This window comes from Lepidochelys olivacea (genome assembly GCF_965140295.1).
Source record: "Lepidochelys olivacea isolate rLepOli2 genome assembly, chromosome: 4".
NCBI lineage: Eukaryota > Metazoa > Chordata > Testudines > Cheloniidae > Lepidochelys > Lepidochelys olivacea.
Window position 1 is genome coordinate 26,343,246 of NC_140414.1, and position 26,401 is coordinate 26,369,646.

The 26,401-nt window shown below is 38.7% G+C and overlaps 1 protein-coding gene across 2 annotated transcripts in view; it reads right to left on the reverse strand.

Annotated features, from left to right (window-relative positions):
• Positions 1-1,309: 1,309 nt before the first annotated feature.
• Positions 1,310-26,401, reverse strand: part of LOC311520137 (broad substrate specificity ATP-binding cassette transporter ABCG2-like) — a 31,735-nt gene continuing 6,643 nt past the window's right edge. Inside the window, exons 2-16 of one of the 2 annotated variants that reach the window (XM_084627398.1) lie at positions 24,876-25,093; positions 20,457-20,516; positions 19,754-19,868; positions 15,864-16,016; positions 15,209-15,366; positions 14,789-14,940; positions 13,868-13,972; positions 12,233-12,480; positions 9,811-9,893; positions 8,048-8,137; positions 7,235-7,359; positions 5,375-5,529; positions 4,233-4,322; positions 2,940-3,034; positions 1,310-1,542 (exon numbers count right to left, since the gene is read on the reverse strand). In XM_084627398.1, the coding sequence (XP_084483524.1) occupies positions 1,392-1,542; positions 2,940-3,034; positions 4,233-4,322; positions 5,375-5,529; positions 7,235-7,359; positions 8,048-8,137; positions 9,811-9,893; positions 12,233-12,480; positions 13,868-13,972; positions 14,789-14,940; positions 15,209-15,366; positions 15,864-16,016; positions 19,754-19,868; positions 20,457-20,516; positions 24,876-25,075 (1,980 nt within the window). In that variant the 5' untranslated portion in view covers positions 25,076-25,093 and the 3' untranslated portion in view covers positions 1,310-1,391. Of the gene's footprint in view, positions 1,543-2,939; positions 3,035-4,232; positions 4,323-5,374; positions 5,530-7,234; positions 7,360-8,047; positions 8,138-9,810; positions 9,894-12,232; positions 12,481-13,867; positions 13,973-14,788; positions 14,941-15,208; positions 15,367-15,863; positions 16,017-19,753; positions 19,869-20,456; positions 20,517-24,875; positions 25,094-26,401 lie in introns of those variants that run through there. The other variant, XM_084627399.1, reaches the window with a different exon arrangement.

Consider the following 26,401-nt stretch of genomic DNA (forward strand, 5'->3'; position numbering starts at 1 on the left):
AAGGAGAATAAATACAACAGAGTTATATAAATTAATTAACAGAATGTAGAATATCTTTAGGGTACACCATCTACCGCTTCAGATAACACAAAAATAGGAGGTACTTGACATAAGGAAATTTAAAATGCAACATAAAGTGAGAATTAATTTACCTGTAGAAACTACATATTAATGTATTACAGCTATAGTATGTTACTAAGACAGTGTTGCCAGCTCTCACAATTTGATCATGAGTCTGGTGATGCTTGGTGTTTTCCTTAAACCCTCAACAGCTGGAATCAAGAGATTACCTGAGAATTTCAGCTCTCACTTCAAAGAAGTTTCTAGCCCATGTGGTTACAGAATAAAGCTTGAAAACATGAAGCAAATTCACCCAAAGAGCTCGGAAACCAGAAGACAAATAAAAATAACCAAAAAATATTACTTTAAAAAAAATCTCACAATGGAAATAGGATACCAAAGTAGATTATTGGTCTGTTGCTGTATGGTAATTTCTGTGTTCCTAGCTGAAATACTGTGCAAAGAAAAAATGCATTATATTTGGCATGTATATTTTAATGCACATTTTCCCATGCATGATAGTTAAGGTTTGTATTCAGCAATACATATTTCCACATTACTGAAGCCATGCAAACCGATTTTACATCTGACCAGTAAACAAATGCGAGAGCCGGGGCAGAGCCATAACCTCACCCTCTGCCTGCTCCTCCAAGTCCTTTTGTGGCACTATGCACCCCAAGGAATAAGACCGCCCCAGCATGCCACAACTAACCACAGGGGCTACAGTTCTTCCTAGTTCTTATACAGAGTACACAAAGGTTAGGCAGCTTCTTAGCCTTCCCCTCACCACCACCAACAAAGCATCCATGTAAGGGCCAGGCAAAATCTGGCGCATGGCAAACACGACTACGATGTGGTGGAATGTATGTGGAGGAGGGAAATAGGAGAGATAAAATTAGTGATCCAAGACCTTAAAAATAGATTTTCTTTTTTGTCATAATATCACTCTGGATGTGCAAAATTAAGAAAATTTGTCCAACCATGGAACCTTTTCGTTGTGGATAGAGCCATTAATTATTACCATTTCATAATTGTTCTGTATTTTAACAAATAGCATATAGTAAAGAGTTGACTTTACAATTGGTCTGATGAAGAGATGAATACTCTTATGTATATTTCATGACAATAAAAAAAATTCAGGCATACTGTAAATTTCAAGAAAGTGCATTTCAATGAATATTTAGTATTGCTGAAGATTTTTGTTAACTTTGTTACATTTTGAGGCAAGAGGTAAAAGATACAAAAGAGTACTGTTAACAAAAATCAAGTCAGTTTTCTAACTTATAAAACTATTCAAACAATGTGAATTACAGTATATTTACACTTTTGTTTTAAGATAACTTTTTCATGAAGTGCAGTTTCAGATAAGAAATTGTAAGGAAAATTATTGTCATGCATGCAAGAGCCACATGATTCTGCCACAGGCCCCAGGAAGTTGCCTCAATTCCTTGGGTTTTCAAATATTCTTCTCCAGTACAATACCTAAAAATATATGTAGAGATTTTTAAAAGTGAATCCTTTGTTAGGTATCTGTTATGTTATGTTCATTTAAACTGGAATTCCACATGACGACAAAGGCATTTTGGCAGCAGCCAAGTCTTAAGAAAAATGCATGGAGACATTTCATGTCAGGAGCTCCTGACCCCAGAACCCAAGGATTTAAATTCCACTTTTTCCTCTTGATTGACTTGAGATAAGATTACAACACTTTACACACATTTAAACTACACAGAAAGGGTGGTCCAATGGTTAAGGTGCTAGCCTGGGACTGAGGAGCCCAAATTCAATTTCCAGTTCTGCCACAGACTTTTTTTTTGTGTGACTTTGGGTAAGTCACTTAGGGTGCATCTATACTTAAAATGCTGCAGTGACACAGCTGCACCACAAAGCACTTCAGTTAAGACACTAACTACCCCAACAGGAGAGGTTCTCATTGGCATAGGTACTCCACTTCCCCAAGGGGGCAGTAGCTAGATTGACGGGAGATTTCACCCATCAACCTAGCACTGTCTACACCGGGGGTTAAGTTGGTTTAACTGCTTCACTCAAGGTGTTTTTTTCACATCCCTGAGCAACATAGTTATACCGATCTAATTTCCCAGTGTAGGCCAGGCCTTAGTCTCACTGGATATGTCTACACTCCATCTGGGAATGAGCCTTCCAGTTCGGGTCCACAGACTTGCACAAGCCCGGCTAACGCTAATCCGCTAAAACTAGCTGTGTGGATGTTGCTTTGACACTCTTGTTCAGGCTCTCAAGCCTCCCATCCCATGCTTGGGAGACCCAGGTGCAATGTCTACATAGCTAATTTTAGCATGCTATCTTGAGTCCCACTAGCACAAGTCTATAGATGCAGGCTGGGAGGCTTGTTCCCAGATGCAGTGTAGACATACCCACTGTGCCTCCCCAGTCTGTAAAATGGGGGATAATAGTATTTCCTTTCCCCACAGTGGTGTTGTGAGGATAACTACATTAAAGCCTGTGAGGTGGTCAGATACTATGGTCAGGGGATCATATAAGTCCCAAGATAAGAGATCATTTTCTTTTCAATTAATAATTTTATTTTTCATGTCGTATGATGCTGTTTTGTGGGGTTTTTGTTTTAATAGACATAATGAATGCAAAATGACAAAGGCATATCGATATTGCTATGAATATCTTTACTGATTCTTTTGTTCATGGCCTCTGTAGCATGTTATCTTAGCACATACAATGCAAAAAAAAAAAAAAAAAAATGCTTTTTTCTTAATACGAAAGAAATATTACTTTAAAGAATCCTACTGTAGGTGGTGAATGCACATCAAATTCTCTAGCACTCAAAAAAACCTTGCAATCTTGTGTTGTAGTGGAATTCATTTTAATGCAAAACATATACTTACGGTTGGCTAACCTCTGTGCAGTTCATATCAGTCTGACTTGTATTAGTGATACCAGTGCATAATTTCAGATCAGTAAATTCATTAATTTGCAAAGCCTTTTAAGATAAAAGAAAAAAACAACAACTGAATTACTATTAAAGCAATGACAAACCAACTGGATCAGATACTTACTAAAAATCAAATTTATCTTCAAAAATTGTATGGCATCATAGCTTCTGATCTCAGACAAATCCATCTTTTCTAACATAGTGTCATAGCTGATTTTGTTGTAAGAGTATAGTTGTATACATGATGTAAGAATATAGTTTATTCAGCACCCCATATGACAGTGGTCATCTATACAGCAGCTATCTAACCCAGCACTTTCAAAAGACTCCATATTTTCCACCATAACTGCATTACTGACTCAGCTTCCTAAAAATAAGATCATAGTAGTTAGAGATGGAAAAGATCCAACTCTTATGAAGTCCACCTCCTGCAATTGCTTATATGATTCCACCTATTCACTTCCAGGTTTTTTTAAAAAGCTAAATATTCTGTGTGATTGAAGCAAATATTTAAAAGACGAAAAAATTCTTTTGTTTTTAAGTAATACAATACTGTTTCATTTTATTTAGTGTTTTTATGCAAACTGTATCCTAATATAGTTGTAACTGAGATATATATATATATATATATATATATATATATATAGTTATTTAAATACCTGCACATCTCTTAACACTTGCAGATAGGAGACACTTATCTCTTACAGGTTTCAGACTGGTAGCCGTGTTATTATGTATCAGCAAAAACAGCGAGGAGTCCTTGTGGCACCTTAGAGACTAACACATTTATTTGGGCATAAGCTTAGGGTTCATCTGATGAAGTAGGTTCTAGCCCACAAAAACTTATGCCCAAATAAATGTGTTAGTCTCTAAGGTGCCACAGGACTACTTGTTGTTTTTACCTCTTACAACCACCTTCAGCTGCTGTATCCATAAATTCCTCATGCCACCTGACTATGGTGACCAGATGTCCTGATTTTATAGGGACAGTCCTGATATTCAAGGCTTTTTCTTATACAGGTGCCTATTACCCCCCATTCCCTGTCCCGATTTTTTCACATTTGCTATCTGGTCACCCTATACCTGACTAAAGTATGCCATGTCAAGTTTTAATTTCAGTATGTTTCAAAAACTTGCCCATTGGTCACTAATCTATGAAACCTGGATTCATTTCTCCCATCAGATTCAGATGGTCCCTTTTGACAAATGTTTCTAAACACAATGCACCGGAAAACAGAGCACTTACTGTCATGCCATATCGAGGGATGCTCAAATACTGCAGCCAGGAAAGCCAAGACAAGATGCTTGTGAGATTTACCAACAACCCAGAGAAAATCTGTAGACAGTAAAGACACAATAAAAAATCTAAGTCCCATTTCACAGGAAAGTGTTTCAGTCCAGAGTCACCATTACTAATCACAAGTAACTCCCATTAAATCTATATGCTATACAGAAGTCTGAGTTGTATTACACTGGGGGATAATAAGGGGTTTATATCCTCCAGTCAGAGCACACAAGTAAATTTCAATAGAGGTTGGTTGCTAGTGTACTATGCTTTTAGTTGTTAGGGGAGAACCCCAAATCAGGTTTTTGCTAAGTTATGGTTTTTAAAATATGAAATTGTATTTTCTATTCTCCAACCTCTGCCTTTGCTTCTTTATGGCAACTGGACCAAAAACAAGGCAGACAGGCACTTTTGAAGAGCCACACTAAGCATGTTCAGGGAAAACTTTCCCGAAGTAGCCCTGAGATCACTGTCCAATGTGGTGTTTCCCCGGGTGGAAAACTGGACATGCTTCTATCCACGCTGCTTGCAGCCAACTCACATCTCTTTCGTATGTGGCCTATTAATAGATAGTTGGGTTCCTTGTTGATGGTTAGTAAGTTAGTGGTCTCATAATTTAAGGGACTGTGGGCTTTACCTGTGGCTGAGCTGAGGAGAGCAGGGGAAATGTGACTGTAAGCCACTTCTCTGCTCCCCCAGCCCTGGATCAGCTAAGGTCCTCTCTAAATCATGCTGGCTGCAACAGTCCTACAGGGAATTATGCACTAGTTGCAGAGCAGATGGAGCATCATGTACCACACCACATCCACTCTTACCACTGGCATGATCCTTCCCCTCTTCTTCCCCATTATTTTTAATCACTAAAACTTGGCCCTAACTAGAACATCAGATCCAAAACCCACCTTAACCCCAAATTTCTGGAGAAGTTCAGAAACAAGCCTGAACTTTGATTTCTTGTTAATGTATTGGGACAAAGTGGAACATGAAAGCCCCAGATTCTTGATCTTTTTGCAGAATTCAAATTGAGATCTCCATCTGGCTCTGAACTTCACAGCTGCTTGGGTTTACATCTAAATAAATAAAAGCATAATAATGCTACTCACAATCATAAAAACAAACGTGATGGTCATGAGTAGATTAGCTACAGCTACCACATCCTGTCCTGTTGCAATTGCTAGCGCCATAGCAGTGGCCGTGTAGGATACCATCATAATAGTAAACATCATTATAAAGAAGGCATCTGCTCTTGGCTTCAAACCTTAGGGAGCAGAACAAGAAGTCTGTCAGTATAATTTTGTCAGCGCTTGTACCATAGTCAATGTGTACTAGCTTAATATATGTAGTTGGCCCCACTTATGAGAACAAATTTTGTGGGAGGACTGATTCAAGGAAATCTGCCCTCCTTTCACCACCACACCATACATTTTGGATCACTGGCTGCAAGGACCAAGGATCAGTGTCCCAAATTCCTATGCCTTGCTGATTATGGGAAGGAGTTCAGACTCCCATGGGCACAAAGACTAGGGATTTTGTCTAGAATAGAACTGATGTGTGTATTTGTGGAAGGAGTTTGGGGATTGTAATTGACTTTTTCAATGAAATGGAAGGAGAAAAAGCTGTAATGTGTCTCAGCCAAAACAAGATAAAGGAGGAGATTTCCTGATTCACTAAGGGCTCAAGTTATCACCACAGAAAAACTGAACAAGAAGCAGCTCATGCCTCACCCCATACAGCAGTAGCTCACATGCGATAAACATCCAATAGTATTTCACTTGTTTCCAGTGGGGTCAGGTCTCCCATGAGTCAGGGGTTGTTGGCGGCTGTAGATTAGGCATTAGTTTCTGAACCACCCCTGTTTCACAGCCATGTAAACGTTCTCTCTGTATATCCTAATAGTGTCATAATGTCTCGTTTGTTTAAGGGAAAAAGTCAGACTAGAGCAAGTGATGATTTTTGTTCTGTACTTGCATTCTGCTAACAATGGTGCTGGAACAATTTGTATAGTGGGGGTGCTGAGAGCCATTGAACTAAGCTGTAAACCTGTATATAATGGAAACCACTTGAAGCCAGGGGGTGTGGCAGTACCCCCAGCACCCGTAGTTCCAGCACCTCGGTCTGCTAACATCTTATTATTATTAAGTTTTGAAACATCCTGACAGTTTGTCTGAATTTCTTGCTCCATGAAATATTTCAGTCTGACCTTCCTGAAATGTGTAGTGAGCATGGTGTTTGAAACTGCATTAATGGTCTAAAATGGATGTCTGCAATTTTAAAATTGTCCTTACTACCCGGGGAAACGACTGAAAAGAGCAGGCTAATATCAGTTTCCAGGAGCTTGAGGTTTTTATAATCACATTTTTCTTTGATGGGGGATTTTATCAGCATGGCCAACTGTAATGAAAAATATTTCGTGATAGAATGATTAAAAGTCTCTAAAAGAAAAGATAACAGCATGGAAACCAGTGAGACAGAGCCATCTATAAATGATGCTTAAACCTATGGTGACCAGATAGCAAGTGTGAAAAATCAGAACGGGGGTGAGGGGTAATAGGTGCCTATATAAGAAAAAGACCCAAATATCAGGACTGTCCCTATAAAATCAGAACATCTAGTCACCCTACTTAAACCCCTGTTTCCAAGGAAAATGCAGATGGGATATATCACAGACTGTGACAAGTGTGCTTGAAATTTTGCAAATGTGCCCAGTCCAGCAAATTGCATAACAGCACCAATGGCAATCTCATGACATTGCACTCACCAAGCAAGAGAAATAATGCCATATTGGTACATGGAGTTTAAACAGAGAAAATGATTTTTTTTTTAAAAGTGGAAGAAGGAAGATTTGATCCAACCTACTCCTGGATACCTGAAATGATTGACAGAGGCATAAAATGAGTGTGCATTGTTGGTACTGAAGCAATTTTCTTTTTAGTTTTAATGCAGCTTGTGAATAGGGCACTTGCCTAACATGAAATAAACTATACAGGTGAAGATGATGCTTGGTAAAGTCCTCATGGGTATTAAATCAGCCATTAGCTTTGAGATGAAGTATGCAGACACTCTGTAGTACCCACTGATATATTCATGTCTAGAACACAGAAATATATACAGCATATTACAGATTACATCAATTATAAAGCAATCAAATCATTTTCACATATGGACAGGTTTTGATAAGTCATGCATACAATTCCAAATGGAAAAATAAGAATGCATTTGTGCACATACTGTAATTACACATGCCAATGACCAATAAGATGTCATTATAATTTTGATAATTACATATGCAAATATACATGCCTATTGCTGAACACAATTGTGTCCACAGACCTCTCCGAGTATGGCCCATAGTCTTTAGTGTACATCTTACATCATCAAAACACACTTAACATATAGAAATATGTAATTCTCTCATTTTGTGACTCATAAAGCCTGTAAAGTTCCAAGTACCCAATTAATATCAACTCCATATGATTCTGGTAACAGAAGTGAACAGTTCACAAACAACTCACAATGTAAATAGTATTTATCCAAACTATCAGCATTTATGGACAAAACCATACACAGAAATGATGATTGGTTTGCAAACAACTCATAAACAGGATTTAAAAAATACGTTTGCAATAAATATTACTTGCAGTGAATAATCTGACCAGTATGAATAACTAAATTGTCATATTTAGATGACAATTTAGTAGGGCAACAAAAAAGATTAGCAGTTCAATAAGCTTTGCTAACAATAGGCAATGTTACCCGTTACATCAAGCTTTACTTACATAAATATCTTTTTTTCCACAATGAAAAGTTCAATAGATGAAATACTGCTGAAACACTGGTTGGTGATCACGAAGAACATTGCTCCAATTCTAGGGTAAAACAAATATTTACACTTATAAAATCAGCTACATTAGTGCTTTATTCAATTATTTTGAACATATTTTCAGTAGTTTTTACAATAGACCGTGTCTAAACTCTTCCAAAGAACTACTGGCATTCACTAATATGTGCTTTGCTACTTCACATATTCCATAATTCATGCACAAATTGTCTGTCTTTTCTTATTTCTCAGTAGAGATTTAAAGGTGTAATCTGTCGGAGGGATTTATATAACTGAGATTTCTTTACAAAATAGAAATGGACAAAGTATATTTTATTATTCTTTTTTTGTCTTGTTGACTTACTCAACTAATTTACAACATTTAATAACCTATCGCCAGAGAAGCAAGGTGTCATTAAGTGGGATGTCATGAGCACATGAATCCTGAATAAATGTGTCCTTAAAATAGGCTTGGGAAAACAGGTAGAAAAGTTTTAAACCATCTTCATTCAAACTGCTAAATCAATTTTCTTCATAGTTGTATTATTTTTTAAGTTTCCATGAGATCTACTAAACAAGTTAAGGGACTCATCCCACTCCTGGTTAAGTTAATGGTAAAACTTCCATTAACTTCAACAGAAACAGGTTTGGCCCTAAGACTGGAGCTTTAGCAAATCTTGAGCTAGCTGAGTTCAGTGTTTATTACTGGAATATGTGGGTAACATCTGTTGCTTGTCAGAATCAAATAATGAAAAATGATTTGACTGACTTTACTCAATATTTTGTTTAAATTACCTTCAGACTAAGCACAAATATGAGACCAAAAATTTCAGTCTACATGGAATATGAGAAAATGATGAGCAACTGGAGATGGGTTTACCTGCTAAAATGAAAGGCCAAAATTGTCAAATGTGGATGCCAAATTTAAGCCCTTGGCATACACCAATTCTGAGGCACTTTAATAAAAATGGCCAGATTTTAAGAGGTGCTGACTACAACAGCTCCCACAGTTACAGATGTTCAATCCCTCTGGTAATCAGGCCACTTTTAGTTAGGTACCAAATATAAATTTAGGCCCCAGTCATACACACACTCAGGTAACTTCATTCACATGAGCAGACCCCTTAGGTTCACCTCTGTAAAGTTAAGCATGTGTATAAGTGCTTGCAGAATCAGGGCTTTAGCTGCCAAACTTCAGGCAACTAAAGTCTGAAAAATTTGGCCATTGAATTTTATCTCAGGGAAGTCTTTCCAGATGCTGTTTGTTTAATTGTTGAAGTGGTTAATGAACAGTTGTGCATTTTTAATATTTTGTATAATTTTCTGGAATCTTTCACTGCAAACTTAGGATCCAGTGCTGCTACCCTTACTTGCAATGACGAGTACCTTACTATGCAAGTAGCCCCAATGATTTCACCAGGACTACTTGCACAAGGTAGTAGACAACATGAGTAAGGGTTGCAGAAATGGGACCTTAGGCCTCGAGTCTGCAGTGAGCTCCATGCAGGTGGAGGGATCTAGCCACAGAGAGCTCATGGCAGGACCAGCGCTTATTTTGTAATTTATGATTTACAGGTATGCATTTGCTCTAAAGTGGTCGCTATGGTATCTCACAAAAGACAAGAAAAGTTCATTTTCAGCCACAACAATTTTCATTATCTTATGATGGTAACAGCATGGTTTTGTCAGCCCCATTGATATTCAATCCCTGAGTTGACTCGCCTGTTTTGCACACCGGTAAAATCATCTTGTATCCCAAAGAAAATGGCACCTACAACTAGTCCCAGGAAAAGTGTAACACACAGCTGAAATAAAATAAAATAAATAATTAAAAGAGAGAGAACAACTACAATCTAAATTTGTATTGTAATGAACCTTTTTTTTTAAAAAAAGTTCAAAATTGCAAAAACTACATAAAATATTTAGGTGGTGAATACAGATGGAAAAGAAATGTACTCATGGTACCTAGATAGAGAGTGATAAGAGATGGGAAGACGGAGAAGGTCTAGAGCATACAAAAACTCTGCGTGGGATCCACAAATGCACTTAGATGCCTAAATCCCAGACTACGACTATTTAAGTATTTATGCACAGTGGAGCAATCATTAGGCCAGAAAAGGGGTGCGGCAAATGACTCAGTAGCCCAGTGATTAGGGAACCTACCTGGGTCCAGTTCCCCTGCCCTAATCGCACTTTCATTTTTTAATCCACAATGGAACAGCTTCAGCAGGAGAGACTGAGGGATTCCAGCTCAGAATATTCCATAGTTCAGCGGTTAGAGCACTCTTCTGAGAAGTAGGATACTGCTGTTCAAATCCTTTCTCGCTCTCTGGCAGAGAAGGGGGATTTGAACGTGGGTCTCCCACATCCCAAGTGAGTGCTCTAATCAGTGGACTGAAAATTATAAAGTGGAAAGTAGCACCATCTCCACTTCCTCCAGTGGCTGTTTTTGGGTGGTGTGAAGCAGGTACCTAATTTATTCTCACGACAAATGCTTTAGGTAGCTAAGCTGACTGACTCCAGGTAGTGGGTGCCCATTTGTGGATTGCTAAATGGAGCTAGGCACCTCCCTGCCTCCTGGATTTAGGTGCCTATCTCCCAGAGAGGGGAGGACTTCCCGCTCTGGTCAGTATCTCCCATTGGCTAGCTTAGGCAGCTCCTCACCTAGCATGCTGGCTTTTGTGGATTGTCCTTTTTGCTGTAAAGAAGGGCAGGATTTAACCCTAAGGGACAGAGTATTTAACCCTAAGGGACAGAGTCTTACAGCTTTGCATTAAATAGCACTCTACTCGTGGAATAAATGCTATTCAAATGTAAGTAAGGGTATCAGAATCTGGCTCTGTGTAGATAGAAACGTGCAACTTGGATTTTTGTTAAATAGCAAAATTATCAGTGGATTCAGTGATATAATCTGAATGATTAAATCTGTATGTCACAATTTCTTAAGACTAAGAAGAAGCGAAGAAAATCTCAGCAAAAATGATGGTATCAGGCAGTTCAGTCATGGTTACGCATGAGGGATGCATGAGTCTTAACACTGTAAAGCATTTGATACATGGTACCATATCACTAAGAACCTGCCCAAAGGACCAAATGTCAGGGATAATTCAGCCACTAAGCCAATTGTAGTGGGGGGAAAAAGGATCATATCAAGACCAATTTGGAGAGGATTAGCAAACACGGCTTAATGAACTGTGTACAATTTATAGACTGTGTTTGAAATCCATTCCTAATGAGGTTTGGGAGATACAAAAGATTGTGAGAAAAAAGTCACAACCATTCACCCTGGAGTATTAGAAAGCTCTTGAGATCATAATTCTTGTCACAAGGTCAAGCTTTTGCAATGCAATTATTTGAGATATCCATACTATCAACATACAGATATACACACACACAAAGCCTTTTAGCTTGAGGGATTCTGAACAGATTTCCCCTTTGCTATTGATTTTATTTTACTCAAGATGTTTTTTTTTAATCCAGATAATTTATAACAGTGATAAGGTACAACTTTTATTATGGGTTGGAGCCCCTCTCGTATTACTCAGATAAAATTCAAATGGGAGTGTTGCTGGAATAAGGACCTCAGGATCAGACCGAGATCATCTCTGTCTTTGACTCAGCTACTAGGACATAATTATGTGTTGAGAGCTAATTAACTGTATAAGACTGGCTAATTTACTTTCCCTTGGGGAAAAAAACAGAATGCAGTGGGCCAGATCCTGGCGTACAGATGACTTGCAAGGTGCACAGATCAGAGGTGAAGACGAGATTCTGAGAATCAGCTTCTCAGAGTAGCATGGGAGGATTGCAGGGGACTACTTGCAGGGTAAGGTACTACTTATTGTGAGTCAGTTTGGGAGAATTGTGTCGTTAATGACATAAGTGTGAGGAGAATCAAACCCCACACACCTAAAATAATGGTAAATGTAAGTTAATAAATTGTTGCATATCCCTGTCATGCTCATTATTTGGGATCATGTAGCCCAGCATTTTATGGCACAGATTTTCAGATACTGACCTCTATTTTAGGTGCAAATTTTAGGCCCAATAATTTGCAGGTGCAAAATTGTGCCTAACCCATCTTCAGATAGAAATGGTCTGAAAATCAAATCAGACTTACAACTGTTATATTAACTATGATTACCTGAGCTATGGAGGCTTGAGGGTTGCCTATCAAGTTTTTAAATGTACGTTTCGACACCCACTTGAGCTGATAAAAGAAGGAAGTGGTATATGTAACTTGTCTGAAAATTGTCTTCACTTTCTTTTTATTCTCCGAAGAAATGTTCTGTAATGTTGCTTTCGTTTCTCTGTAGTAGGTGGAACTGGAATAGTGCTCTGCTATCTTCTCTGCCAAAGTCTTATCACGGTTGATGTGTTCTTCAATGTTATCTTCAGGTTAAAGAGAAAAAATATTAGTTACCTTTTATTGAATTAATAGAAAAAAATAATTCTCCTCTCCCTGAGGAACTTTTCCGATACTGTGTAGGGATCATTCTGCAACCTTGATTGAGTCCCTTCATTCTTAAGGGGTATGTTTTACTCCTACAGCATGTGTGCATATAGGGCCTGATCCAAAACCTATTGAACTCCATGGGAGTCTTTCTCTTGATGTCACTTTTGGATCAGGCTGTCAAAGGGGAAAATAGACTCCCTGCAAATGAGAAATTTTACTTTCAGTAGCAAAGATTTACCACATGGAAGGAAGGGTCTCCCAGCCAATCAGTCCTTAAATAACCTTTTTCCTCACAAAAGTTAGGGGTTGTCTGCACACAAAAGCTGTACTGCTATAACCACAGTGGAATAGTTAAAAGTGGTACAGTGCCCCAGAGGGTGGATGCAGTTATATCGGTATAAAAGTGCTTATACCTGTGTCTAGATTCATCCCATATGTGAAGATGAACAAACTATACTAATATAAGTAATCTTTATACTTACTTAGTGTAACTGCATCCACACGAGGAGTTGTACCAATAAAGCTATTTCATTTTTAAAAATCACATCCCTAACTAAAATAGTCATAGCTGTACATAGTCTGTGTGTAGAGCAGGCCTTGCACTGTATAATTTTGTTGAGATTAAAAAGGATCAATCCCTACATGGGGTTGTAGTAGAACAATCCATAGCAGTGTTAATGTGATTACAATAATCAGGTATGGTCCACTTACTGAAGAAAGTGACACTAATGATTGATTACCTCAGGTGAATTTATGAGCAACAAGCTACCATTGCAGAGATGGAAAAACAAAATCAGTCCAATAACATGATAAATATTGTATGCATTAAGTACACATGCAAAGCTAATATCAAGATTTACTGCATATAGTCACAAAGAGTTTTACTATTTTGTTTTTTGACACTACTGTATCACAACAGGGCACTGGATCTGGTTTCCATGAAAAAGACAATAGGAGTTTTGCTATTGAATTCATTGGCAGAACAGTCCTTACTGTTTGAGGAAAAAGAACCACATGTAATAACTGCCATTCACGGAACACCAATGGATATTAAATGTTACACACAAGTCATTTCATACTGTACATGGCGAGATGGCTTTATAAAAGGAAATTTCATGGTGGAGAGATAGACACAAGAGGAACAGTATCATCTACAGTATATGGGTGTCCAAGTAACTCTTGAGTTTACGTATGGAAGAAGCTATTACTGTTAACTTGATGCACCTGAAAATTATTTTTTCATGCCAGAGTTGATAAATCCAAAATATATTTTGTCACTCTGCAAATCAGCTTCTTACTGTATGAAGAACTTCAGTTTTATACCTAGATCAACATCATCAGCCTTGCTTGCTGCCACAGCAGTTGAGTCTCCATTAATGACATCCAGAAAAAAATCAGCAGGATTGTTGTATGGCTCACATTCATAACCTGCAGAGAAACAGTATTCAATCTCTCAGGCAAGTCATTCTACAGATGGTAACGTGTTGAAAAGCACTTGAGGTAATATGCCATCGGCCAGACTATGATACCCTTACTTATGTTGAGTAGTAACTTACACCACAATGTGGTCCAACTGGCCCAAACTGCTAATCAACATGAGGAAGGAGATTGCCAACTGGCCCTATCAAAGCTGCCATAAAAGGAAAGCTGTAAGAATTCAAAATATCCAAAGGTGACAACTAACAAATGAGCCCTTCCAAATTCTAACTGCATGTCTGTTGTTGCTAATTCTATTCTGACCTATCAGCTGGTACTAATAGACTTAATGAGAAGTCATTTTTCTGCTTCTCCTTATGGCAGGTTTAATCGTTTGGATTTATTGAACCCACAAATCTATGGGTAAAGTGCTTAAGTGTTTTACTGAATCAGGGCCTAGTATACAATTCATATAAAAAAAACAAAACTAAATACTGTGATATAACGTGCATTACTTTTTACTTTTAAAGTCATTACTAATAAGCACAAAGGGTAACAGTTAAGGTTCAGCCTTCATCCTCAACTCTGCATTTCTCAATTTCTGAGTGCTTGGTTTTTCAACTTTAACTTTGCATTAATGTTACTGTTATATTAAAAAAAACAATTCTTTAGTATGTTTTGGTATGGGAAACAATGAGGCACATTAACCATTGAATCCCATGATTCAAGAGCCATTTTTACTGAGTCACTTTTCAAAACAGAGCTGCATTTTAAGTATGTTCCTTTTAGTGTCCACTGTTGTGACTGAAGCTCCAGAAGAAAACTCACCAATAGATTTGAAGTATTCAATGGCATTCTGAGCAGGGCCATGGTACAGCATTCTTCCTGCAGCCAATAATGTCAGGTTGTCAAACAATCTGAATATGGAGTACCGGGGCTGATGGATGGAAAAAATTATTGTTTTCCCCTGCTTTGACATCCTGAATGTAAAGTGGAAAATAATAGAGGTATCAAATATCTGCACTCTTTGAGGAGTTTTCGTCTTTCAAATTCCTTGCAATACAAATCAGTAAATTAACACAGTTCAACCTGTTGTTGGAGAATCCAATGCAAGGTACAAAAAGGAATAAAACAAGCCCAGCAATATAATAACTACACATTAACCATTCTAACCACATTTTAACTGCAGATTTATGGAGTACATCTCTGTCAAAGCTGGTTCTTTCCCAGTGATTCCATTGCAGTCACCTTTTCAGGAGCAGCAAGACTGCATTGGCAGTGCTGGCATCTAATCCAGTAGTTGGTTCATCTAAGAACAAGACTGCAGGGTCAGTAATGAGTTCCATTCCAATATTGGTCCGTTTTCTCTCTCCCCCGGACACCCCACGAATGAACTGGGTGCCAACCTAGTGCAAAACAAGCAGCTTGTGTCATTTTGTCTGACTTCAAAGTATTCAAGCAAAAAACATCCAACACATTTAACAGCACATTAACTTCTGGGAGAGTTCTGGGTGATTATATTGTGATTATGGATTCAAATATGGATTCAAGGATTGACATTGTTTAAGGGAATAGTGCAACTCTGAACGTTGCAGAAAAAAGGGCTCCCCTTTAAAAGTTTTCACCCTGAAATCTAAGTTTCTTCATGACACTCAGGTCACCTGCTTTCCTCCTACTTGTAATTACTGTCCTGTGTCTGATAGTTTAAGAATAGGTGCACAAGTAACGAGCCTTTATCTTCATTGATACTATGGGAACAGGCAGCTGTGCTGGGGTTTATCAGCCTTTCTGCTATTAGAATAAACCACTAAATCAAAAACACCCCTGCTAAAGTGGAGCCATTTTATCATCTAAAATTATTTAATATTTGCTATTAATTGGGCATCATAATATGACAGCTTACCTTGGAATCTGCCACTTTGGTCAAACCCAGTTCCTTGATGATCTGGTCAATTCGTTCCTCCTTTTCCCGTTCCTTCACAGATGTGGGGAGCCGGAGTGCTGCTGAGAACTGGAAATTTTCTCTCACTGTCAGAGTTCCCATCACCACATCATCCTAAGTAACAAAGTTACATATTTAATGTTCATTGCAGGCTTAATTTTTCCTCTTCTGGGACTAGCATGTGCATCTTACATGTGTACTGTACATGCAGAGTGCATTTGTGTGGCAGTGAAAACTGCTAGAATCAAATAGGCTGGATCTTCAAAACCTGAACATCCCATCAGATATTTGCTTTCAATACTAGTCTCTGCATGTTTGTGCAATTTATGGCAACAAGGGACTATCGTACATGTATCAAATAGCAGAAATATCAATACATGTGTATATACACTGTCCAGATATTTCCCTGCCCAGCGTGTTTTTCAGAGCAGCTAAACATTGGCAACGCAGCGAAAAATTCAAACATAATTTTCAACTGTATGAAGGAAAACCTATCAACAAAATGTTTCTGGATTTGGTCCTGCCCAGGTGCTGAGCACCACCTGTGGGAAACAGAGTGCCCTCAACTCCTCTTGTCTTTAATGGAGGTTGAGAGTGCTCAGCACCCTGCAGAATCTGTATCTGGAAAGAGTTCTTTCTACAGATGTGAATAAAATCTTTCTTCAAATATCTGAGGTTGTGGTTTGGAAATGTGGTAACTGCAGATCACAGCTAAGCAAAAACTAATAAGTGCAGAAAGGTTGTGAGAAGCTTGGAGTGCTGTGAAACTGCTGATTTAAACTGAATCCTCTCTTGAGGTTACCAGAGCAGTGGGTAGGCAGCATGGTCAAGAGGAATGAGCCCAGTGTGGAGAGTGAGGAACCACTGAGTTTGAATGCACCAGGGGCTAGATTATGCCCCATGCTGAGCACTGTGGCCCCATTGCAATTAGCCCATGTTTACTTTAAGTACATGAGAAGTTTCATCAGAATGAACACTCATATGCTTAAAAAATAAAGTGTATGTTTAAGTGTTTTGCTGGATCAGGGTCACAGTGCTTAGCACTTTGTGGGATTTAGCAACTCTTGTTGACTAGATGGTCTCAGGCAAGCTCCCTGACCTTCCTGTCTTAGTTTACCTCTCTGTGAAATGGGTATAATAATACTTATTTATTATTAGGTATTGTATGGGCAGCACTTCGAACATGCAGGGGGTAAGGGTTATTGACAAAACAACTGCAAACTGGAGCTCTGTGTGAGTACATTCAGTCCTACTACCTCCCTTGGATCAGTACTTGTTTAACTAAATACATGCATTGTGGGACCCCATTACATGATGCATCATTGTTCCTTGATACTCTGTTCTGGCTTCAGGTGGCCCTGACAACTGCGTTCTTAGGTGGCCCTACCTGCATTCTCTCTCTTAGATCTGAATCAGCAGCTTAAAGGAAAACACCATGCAGGCAGCCGGAAACCAAGAAAGTGCCAAGTCAGTACTGATGGAATAGAGAAACCTGGTGCCAAATACATTTTGAATTTGAAAGAGAAAAGGAGATGGTGGGAAGGAAAAAAGATGTTACGTGTGTGTGTGAGAGAGAGAGAAAGAGAGAGACATGGTGGATAGAGAAAGCAATAGACAGAATGTAGAGCTTCTCACTTTATAAGATCAGAACAACTTAAAAATGATAGTTCAAGTGAAGAATCTTGTCAGTCAATTATGTGACATCTTTGAAAACCAAAATGTCATCCTAAGGACAGGATACAGAAAATTAAAAAGGATAAAAGGGACTGATTCACTGTGATCCACAATCAAGCCTTCAGTTCCACACCTGTCAGGAGACCACTGCTTTTTAGGAAGCATTATCCGCTGTGATGAGGTACATTGTCCAGCAAGGTCTCTGGACATTTTGAGCTGGTGTTGCCCGGGTACACCGAAGACCCAAGCCACTGTCTTCCCTGTCAGAGTTGTGAAGATTTGGAATAAGACTGTGAAGTGGTAAAGGGAACTGAGGAGCATATGCAGCTGAGCTCGTTAGTCTATCAGCCTCAGCTGCTGTGTATAAAAGGAGGAAGAAGAAGGTGATATGGGAAATTAGATTGGGAGAGTGGGTTGTCTTGATGTGTTCTGAGAAAAGTAAGGGGGAAAATTTTATCTGGGCTTTGTTTATAGCTTATAAAGGGAATGACTTTTTATCTGATGATTGATCATACAATAGTTTAGACATCTCTCTATTAACTTTGTTTTGAGAGAGTACTGGTCAGTGATGGGATGACCATATTTTAATTTCTCTCCCTTTGCCTCTAATAAACCATATGTATTGCACTGAAGATAGGCAAGAGATAGTGGGAAATCTATTCATTTGTTTTTCCCACTGAAGCAATAACACTTTCCCATATCTAAGGAAGGAGGCATCCTCTCTGGCCAAACAAGCTTATGAGCTGAACATCTGTGGAAAACTTTATACTTTGAAAAATGTATTGACTATATTGGTAGTGTAGAGCTGTGTCCAAGCTTTTGAGCATGAAATGGCGGTATGGAGTGATTGTAGAGGAGGCTGAGGGAACAATTTTTGAAAATACCAATCCATCTGGAGCAATCTGGTCTGTTGTAAAGGGGGGGAAATGGCCCTGCTGACATTTTTTTATGAACCCCAGTGGTAAAATCAGCTCTGGCCAGGATCCAGAAAGGGATTGATTCCCAAACTTCCTTTCCATTTGGTGGCAGAATTTTAATATAAGGCTCCCAGGAGTGGCCTCAAAGAATCTCTCCAACATACTGGTGGGCTGTCATGCCCTCTTTTTTTCTTGTGGAAAAGCAGCCAGATAGCAGAGGACTACAGTGATAACAATTGCTAAATTGAATATTCCTTTACAAGGCCTGTGGTGCTTCTCAAGAACCATCCTCCCCCAATTGATAGGGAAGGGACATGCCTGTAATTTCGGATGTGTTTTTCTGATACCTTCTCAGATCTCTACATGAGTTAGAATTCTTACCTGTTTCAAAGAGCAGTGCTAAAGAAAGGTCAATTCAGAATATAGACATACCTTCAAACCTTCAAAATGTGAGGTGTAGTTGCATGTTATGATAGGAAATAAATTATAACATAGGGCCAGATCACCCACTCTCACAGCTACACCCACAGGACAAGATGGGGGGGGGGGACTCAGTGAGGTTCACATTGCAGAGTTTTCCTGGAGACAGGTTCCTACAGTAGTAGGGGGTTAAGGAGGGCTGTGGATTTGACAGGTTGTGCCCCCTTCCACCTCTGTAGATCCAAGGGATCCATAGGGAATGGAGCCTCTTTCCATATGGAAACAGATGATATTCTACAGGGATGATAGCTGTTCCAATGGCTTTGCTCGCCCTTGCGAACTGTACACCAATAGGAACCGTGCTACTATTGGCTGGGTTTCCTTGCAGATGCCCAGTAGCAGTCAGCGGGACATACTACAGTTCCAAGCTGTTTAAACTTCTCCCTGGATTTCTAGGTACTCTGCAGAGAAAGGTGCTGTGGAGGGTTCAGCTCCACTGCTCCAGCCCCTCTTGATCTCTAAACTCAGTGGAGCTCTATGGGCAGAGCAATGGTGCTGTGGAAGCAACATTCTGTATGGGTTTCTTCTATATGGGCAGGGGAAGAGCCACATGTGGAAGGTCCCCACAGCATGCAGAAGCTCAGGGAATAATCCTGGAAATGGAAATCCACTTATCCCATTTACATTTTAGATTATAATGTGTGATTTCTGAATTATATCCTGTGTCAGTTTTGACAAATCAGCTGCTGCACTTACCTCATATTGGACAATTCTGGTGCATTTTGGCTCAGAGGATGTCAAAACGACACAGGCAGATGCAGTCACTGCAGACTGACTTACCTGTACCACATATCCAGAGATACATTTAAAGTTGGCAGGCTGAGGAGTTTCATTTATCAAAACATCTCCAGACAGACCATAAGGATCTTTCCTTGCAGCTAAGATATCCAATAGCCTAGAAGAAGAAAAGTCCATCACCTTAAAGAGCTCCGAAGTGTATATTTTCACCAAGCTGTAAGAGTCGGGGCCAGTGAAAGGCAAATCTGGCAAACAAATACAGTTAACAGTATATAGCCAGCTGTGCACAAGCTTTCCCATATTGAAAATTTGCCACTTACTATAGTTCATATATTTTTAAAACCCCCTCAAAGAACAGAATTGTCTTTTTTTCAGTAAAATAAGCCTCCTGCTGTACTGTAGATTGATGCATAAGGGGAGAATGTCAGGAAACTATTTACTAAAAAGAAATAAATTAGTAAATAAATATAAATAAATTTAGCAAAATTGGCTCTTTTTCTTTTTTTTCCCCTTTTTTGTTGCTTTTAAATAAAATTTCCACTTGAGGTCAAATTCTGCTCTGAAATCCATATAATTATTCTCCATTTATCCATTTACTCTGGTGGAATTAAGATTGAAATCTTTCCCTGGGAGTGTTGTTCACAAATATTTTATATATATAGGTGCATTTTCTTGTTGGCATGATTCCTCTTGGTGAGGAACATGGATAAAGTAAAACAGGTCCTTTCACTGCTTCAACACTTACGAAGATTTCCCACTGCCAGTGGGTCCCAGAATTGCATTCAGTCCTGGTCTCATAACCCCACTGTAAGACAAAACCAACAGGTTTCTCATTCATTGTTTCATTTACAGGTTAGTTCTGTTAATCTGCAGAAATGTGTTTTGCATCAAATCCTTTTGCGGCTAGTGAAGTTAGTTGGTTACATCAAATAATGACTTGACTCCTGCTTAGTTTACATTGCTAACTTAAAATGAAAAGATATGGCCCATATTGTTAACTAAAAAGTAACACAGAAACTATAATTATCAAACAATAGCAAGACATATGTTGATGTAGCCATACTAAGCACAAACTCACTCTAGAATACATGCAGTCTTAGCAAGCATGGTTCTCTGGCCATCCCTCTGTAAGAGAGGCATTTATCATGTAGGAAGGGCATCTATATTTAAAAAAATACTTGGAAACCTGACTTAATGACTCTACATCAGATGCAAAGAACTATCTCAAGCTCAGCAGCCAGAAGAAAATGGTACTAAGTATGTTTTTGGTTACCAGTCATTTTGTCTGGAAACAACTCTTTCAATAAAACACAATGGGCAGCTATTTACACTGTGTAGTTTCCTAGATAACAATCAACACTTCCCTTCTTTTGGTCATTGTTACAGATGAAAGATTTAGTGGTAAGGGCCAAATTCTCATAGCTGGCCCCCATATTGCACATGCAGACAAGCATTTGTGCACTTCAGTACAGTTTGCATGTGCAAATGCGTGTCTGTGTGTGTAAATGCAGGCTTTGTTCACTGAAGTGGGAGTTTGACCATGGAAATGGACAATGAGCTACACAAACAACCATTTATATATACAATATAAGTAGCTACTTTTGAATGGCAGCACTGAACTCACAGATACAAGTACAAAGAAAGCAAAACTAGCTGATTGAGTGATAAGTAATGGAAACTTGGTAACTCACTTGTAGTCAGAGAAGCAGCACCAATCTGCATTAGAGCAGAGGACTGGCAGAGAAGATCTAAAAGTATCTATCTGAGGATCTCTCTGATTTGGGATTTGGAATGGGCAAAAAATATCCTTGTAACTAAGAAGTCATGTCCGAATGACTACTACTCAGTAACTTTAACTATATTGTAGTCTATTCCTTTCCCACACTACTTCATCTATGTTTTATCTAATTTAGATTGTCATATCTTCAGACAGAGAACTGGTTTTTTACATGTCTGCAAAGTGCCTAGCATATGAAGGTTGCTACAATAACAAATAAAAGTTAATAATAAACAATTTATCAGAGATTTAGTTTCAAATCAGAGGGACTGGAATCTTATGAGCTCTTCACATAAAATTTTGGGTGCATAGAAACTGAAGAGAGAAAATAGGCCCCTTCCAGTGTTGGATATGACCTGAAAGCAGAACTGCAGGGATGGTTTTGGATAAAGGAAATTTGAGAAGATTTAGCCTCTCTCAGTCTCAGCACAAGGATTTAAAAATAAGTAAATAAATAAATAAATAAATAACCAGAGCGTAGAAGTAGAGTGTTCTTATTGATGAGGGTGAATCTTTTGATGTCTGCAAGTCACCTGGAATAAAACTTCCCTTCTGGGATAGGCTTCTCACACATAGCTCTGTGTGATTACATAACTAAATAGATTTTTGACCAGGCAAAAAAGTCCACTCTGGAATGTATACGACTGACATATATGAACATTATTAGTTAATAATGTCTGAAGTAGCACCAGGCAGGAGGAGGGCTCCCTCACAATCGGTATTTCCATTTGCAATGATTAATTAATGGTGAGTCAACATTTTCCACACATGGCAATGCCCGATTGCTATTTCTTGCCTGGTGTCATTGGATTCTAGTTACTTCCTTCTTTCTGCGATCCATTATCCTTGTTATTTTTCATAAGGCAGCGCTTTCCTCTTTCCCCTATCAAAAATGTCTGGGTGTTCTGCTTTAACAGTTAAAACACAGTAATTAGATAATGAAGTTGCATTATAACACTCAACAAAAATAGTTAAAGACCAAATAAAGTGTGTGTCTGGGAGTTCTACACAGGGACCAGCGGGAATTAAAATAGAAAACAATGTTTTCAATAATGCTTATAATTGGGCAGAGGTGGGCTGAGGGGATTGTCCAATGGAAGCATGTTCCCCACTTTAAAAGCCACCCAGGAAACAGATCATGTCCAATCAATGTAACAACAGAGAACTTAAATGGAAAAGCAAGCTGTTACCTTCATCCCAGGGACAGTAATAACTGTTAATAATTAATAAAGATTTCTATAAACTTTTTACCTGTGCCTCATTCACTCATCACTTTTATTATTTTATTATTCAATTTTATGATTAAAAAAACCTGCACACTTCCAAAATACAACACGCAATCTCACAATGTAAGAAATCATCATCACCTGATTCTTCTTAAATACCCATGTTTGGCAAACCTTCCAAGGTCTTTAGACTGCACCCTGGGAATCACATTAAAGTAATTGTGGTCTAACTGTGAATAATTAATACAAAGACCCACCAATCATGTGAGGAAATCTGTGTGAGCTGACTCTATCTGCCCTGGGAAATGTCAAAGATATTTAATATTGTCTTTCCAGCTAACTGTTGGATAAAATGTTAATTCCAAGAACCACAGAGCAATGTTAGGTTATAATTAAAATGGGTATAAAGTTAAAAGATAAGAAAATTTTTGAGTCATTACTAAAGGTGTCCATTATAAATAAGAGCCTGTTGACTATGTTTGCTACTGAACATGAGAAGGATCTTGCGGTCTTTATTCAGGCAAGTCTGTCATTGATGTCAATAGGAGTTTTGACTGAGAAAGGACAACAGGGGCTGGACTAATTGTGTTAAGTGTAAGGGTCCCTGCACCTACTAAATTTATCATTAATAGGAACGATATTAAAATTGATATTTTAGAGAAACTAACACATATGAGGGTGGCTACTCTTTCAGCAATCTGATTATAAACTGTGACCATCTCACTCTTTAGCATTGCTCCCAAAGATGTCCAAATCTGGGGGTTTGGTGCAGCCCATTAGAGACACAGAAACCAGTTACCATGTTTGGCTATGGATCTAAACTTCCCCAAAGCTCAGGGGTGTTTGAATCTAAAGTTTTCCTGTAGGCCCAACTCTAATTTACAGCACTCTATATTATAAATAATAAAGGGTAGTTTATACTTTGTGTGAAACGTCTTTTATTTCTTTTATCAATCTTTTCTCTGCGCATGGTTGTTACAATAATGAGATATCACATCTACATAGTAAAGACATGAGTACATCATGATAGTTCTGGGTAGTTGTGAGGGATTTGTTTATTTGATTTTCTATCTCATTTCTTGTAGGCAACAAGACAGAAGTTGTTCTTTAGGAGAGGGGGATTTTTGTGTGTGTTTCAATTTAGATATAAAATATCAGATTGAATCTCTCTGTGCTATCCCTCACCCCTTTCCCAGACTCATTATATTTGCTTTTTTTTTCTTTGCTGTTTTAGTCAATCAGAAGTGTGATTTATTTATTTATTCATTCATTCATTTGCATTTTGTTTATGGAGAAACAACATACACTAGGTCTAGAGTCTAAAGGACATATGCTCTTCTCACACCACTGCAAATATGGAGTAACTCTGTTTAAATCTAATGAATTACACTGGAGTAAGACTCTTGTCAGAGAATAAAGATTTAAAATTTCACATTTGGTGGATATAGTCACTCTGCAGCATGGAAGGCTTGGTGTATTAAGAAATGCTGTGTGGGCAAAGAGCAGTACATATAAAGGTCCAACCTTTCATGCATTCTGAGAGCTGAAATTAGAGAACTGACCTACAATTACATCATGGAATGGCAGGTTATACAACTAACTTTCGCAACACACAATTCAGACTTATCTAACTAGAAACTGGCCAACATTGTACAAAGGATCCTTGACAACAAGAGCAATATCATGCAATTACTAAGCAATAACTAATAGAAAGCAGTGCAATAAAATTGTGGGCACCCAAACTCTCACATTCATTGTTCCAGTTACAGAATAATACTCTTCGCTACTTTTAAAGACTTGAGTCTTAACTCAAAGCTAGAGCCAGGGTTATTAAAAATACCTTAAGTTCTGGTCCTACATTCACATCTAGGCAGCTGAGTAAATGACCTGATTTTCAAAAGAGCTGAACACGCTGCAGCTTCTATTGACATCAATGGAATTGAAAGATGCAAGCATTTTTGGAATTCAGGTTAACTTTTTATGTGCCTAAATATGGACTTGGGGAGCCTACTCTGAGTGCCTGTTTTTTTGAAATCTTGACCAATTTCTGTACACTATTATTACACAGGTATTCATGGCTCAGTGACTTATCTGAACCTAACTGTCAAGAAAGGAAATCAAATGAACATGTACTCTATGACAGAGAAGTTTAAGTACATACTTGATATCTTTCAAAATTTCTTTATCTGCCGTTTTTCGACAACATATGAAGCCACTCTTCACCTCCACTCTGTAGCAGATGTTGTGAAAGGTCACAATGGTTCCTCTGCTGACTGATGGGTCTTGAGAGGACTGTTTTCTGCTCGGGAGGCCGTTTGTACTTGACATTTGAATACTGATGTCTGACTGGTTGTCTGTCATTTTGGAAGGATTCCACTTCTGTAAACATAAACATTAACAAAGGTATCCTAGATAGAGAAGAGACGAAAGACCACCCTAGATGCAATGCAGCCAACTTAGTTTATACTGTATGTATCCTCCAATAAATGTGGATGTTATACTCAGAGTGAACCCCACTCAACACTTTTCCTTCTTCCATAATCCTTCCTAATTTTTTTTCCGTGTGCTGGACTATAACATGGGAAAGCCCATATACAGATAACATCTAAAACACTACCTTAAAAGAACATTAGCACTGCCAAGCCACACATTCAGCAGTAAGGAAATGTAAGGATTAAGGTTGCTGTGTAACTTTAATTCTGTCCCTTTTAATTACATGATGGCATACTATTCTTTCCCACTGAGCCCTTGCCTTATTCCATGCACGCGATGAATGCGGTTCACTGAACGAGTAGCTATTCTATTTTACTTTTTATACTCCTTGTTAAAGGCATTACTTTCAACCCCTCCTCTGAATATAGGACTAATAATTATCATTTCCTCATGAGCTGTTCTATGGTACTCTCATCATCGCATCCTAGTGCTTACCAGTCATCAATGATTTTTTTCTTCACCACACCCTTGTGAGAAGTGGTGGTATTAGCTCCCTTTTACACATTGGGAACTAAGGCACAGAGATTAAAGGCAACATCGTCAAAAGTGTTAGCTGAGTGTGGGTGCCCACGTTGAGAAGCCGAGGACCTGAGTTTTCAGTGTAGTGACCATTTTACAGCACTTTATATGTTCAGAGCACTGCTCCCATTGACTTCGGTTGCAGCTGTGAGTACTCAGCAGTTCTGCAAATCAGACCCCAAGAACTTCAGATCGGGTATGCAGAAAATGAGGGATACACAGTGGCCTCCTGTGAAAAATCCGGTTTATAAGACTTGTCCAGCTTTACATAAGGAACATTATGGCAGAGGCAGGGATAAAATCCAGTTCTCCAGGCCAGGGTGCTGGAACAATTTTTATAGTGGGGGTGCTGATCATGGAAACAAGGGAAATCATGTATTTGGTGTTTGTTATTACTACTTCAAGCCAGAGGGTGCGGTAGCACCCCTAGTTCCAGCACCACCGTCTCCACACTCAGTTGCCTTAAGCATGAGACCACCCTTTCTCTTCCTGCAATCCCCTGCCCCATTCAGCAGACACCTTCCAGCTTCTGCAACAAAAGAGACAGGGGGCATGCAGAGAGCAGTCTCCTTCACTGCACAGCCCTGATTCATTATTTTTATGAGTTGCTAACCATTCGAACATGTTAACTGGCAACTAAATATAGCCTAGACACTAAAATTTGATGTTTCTTTT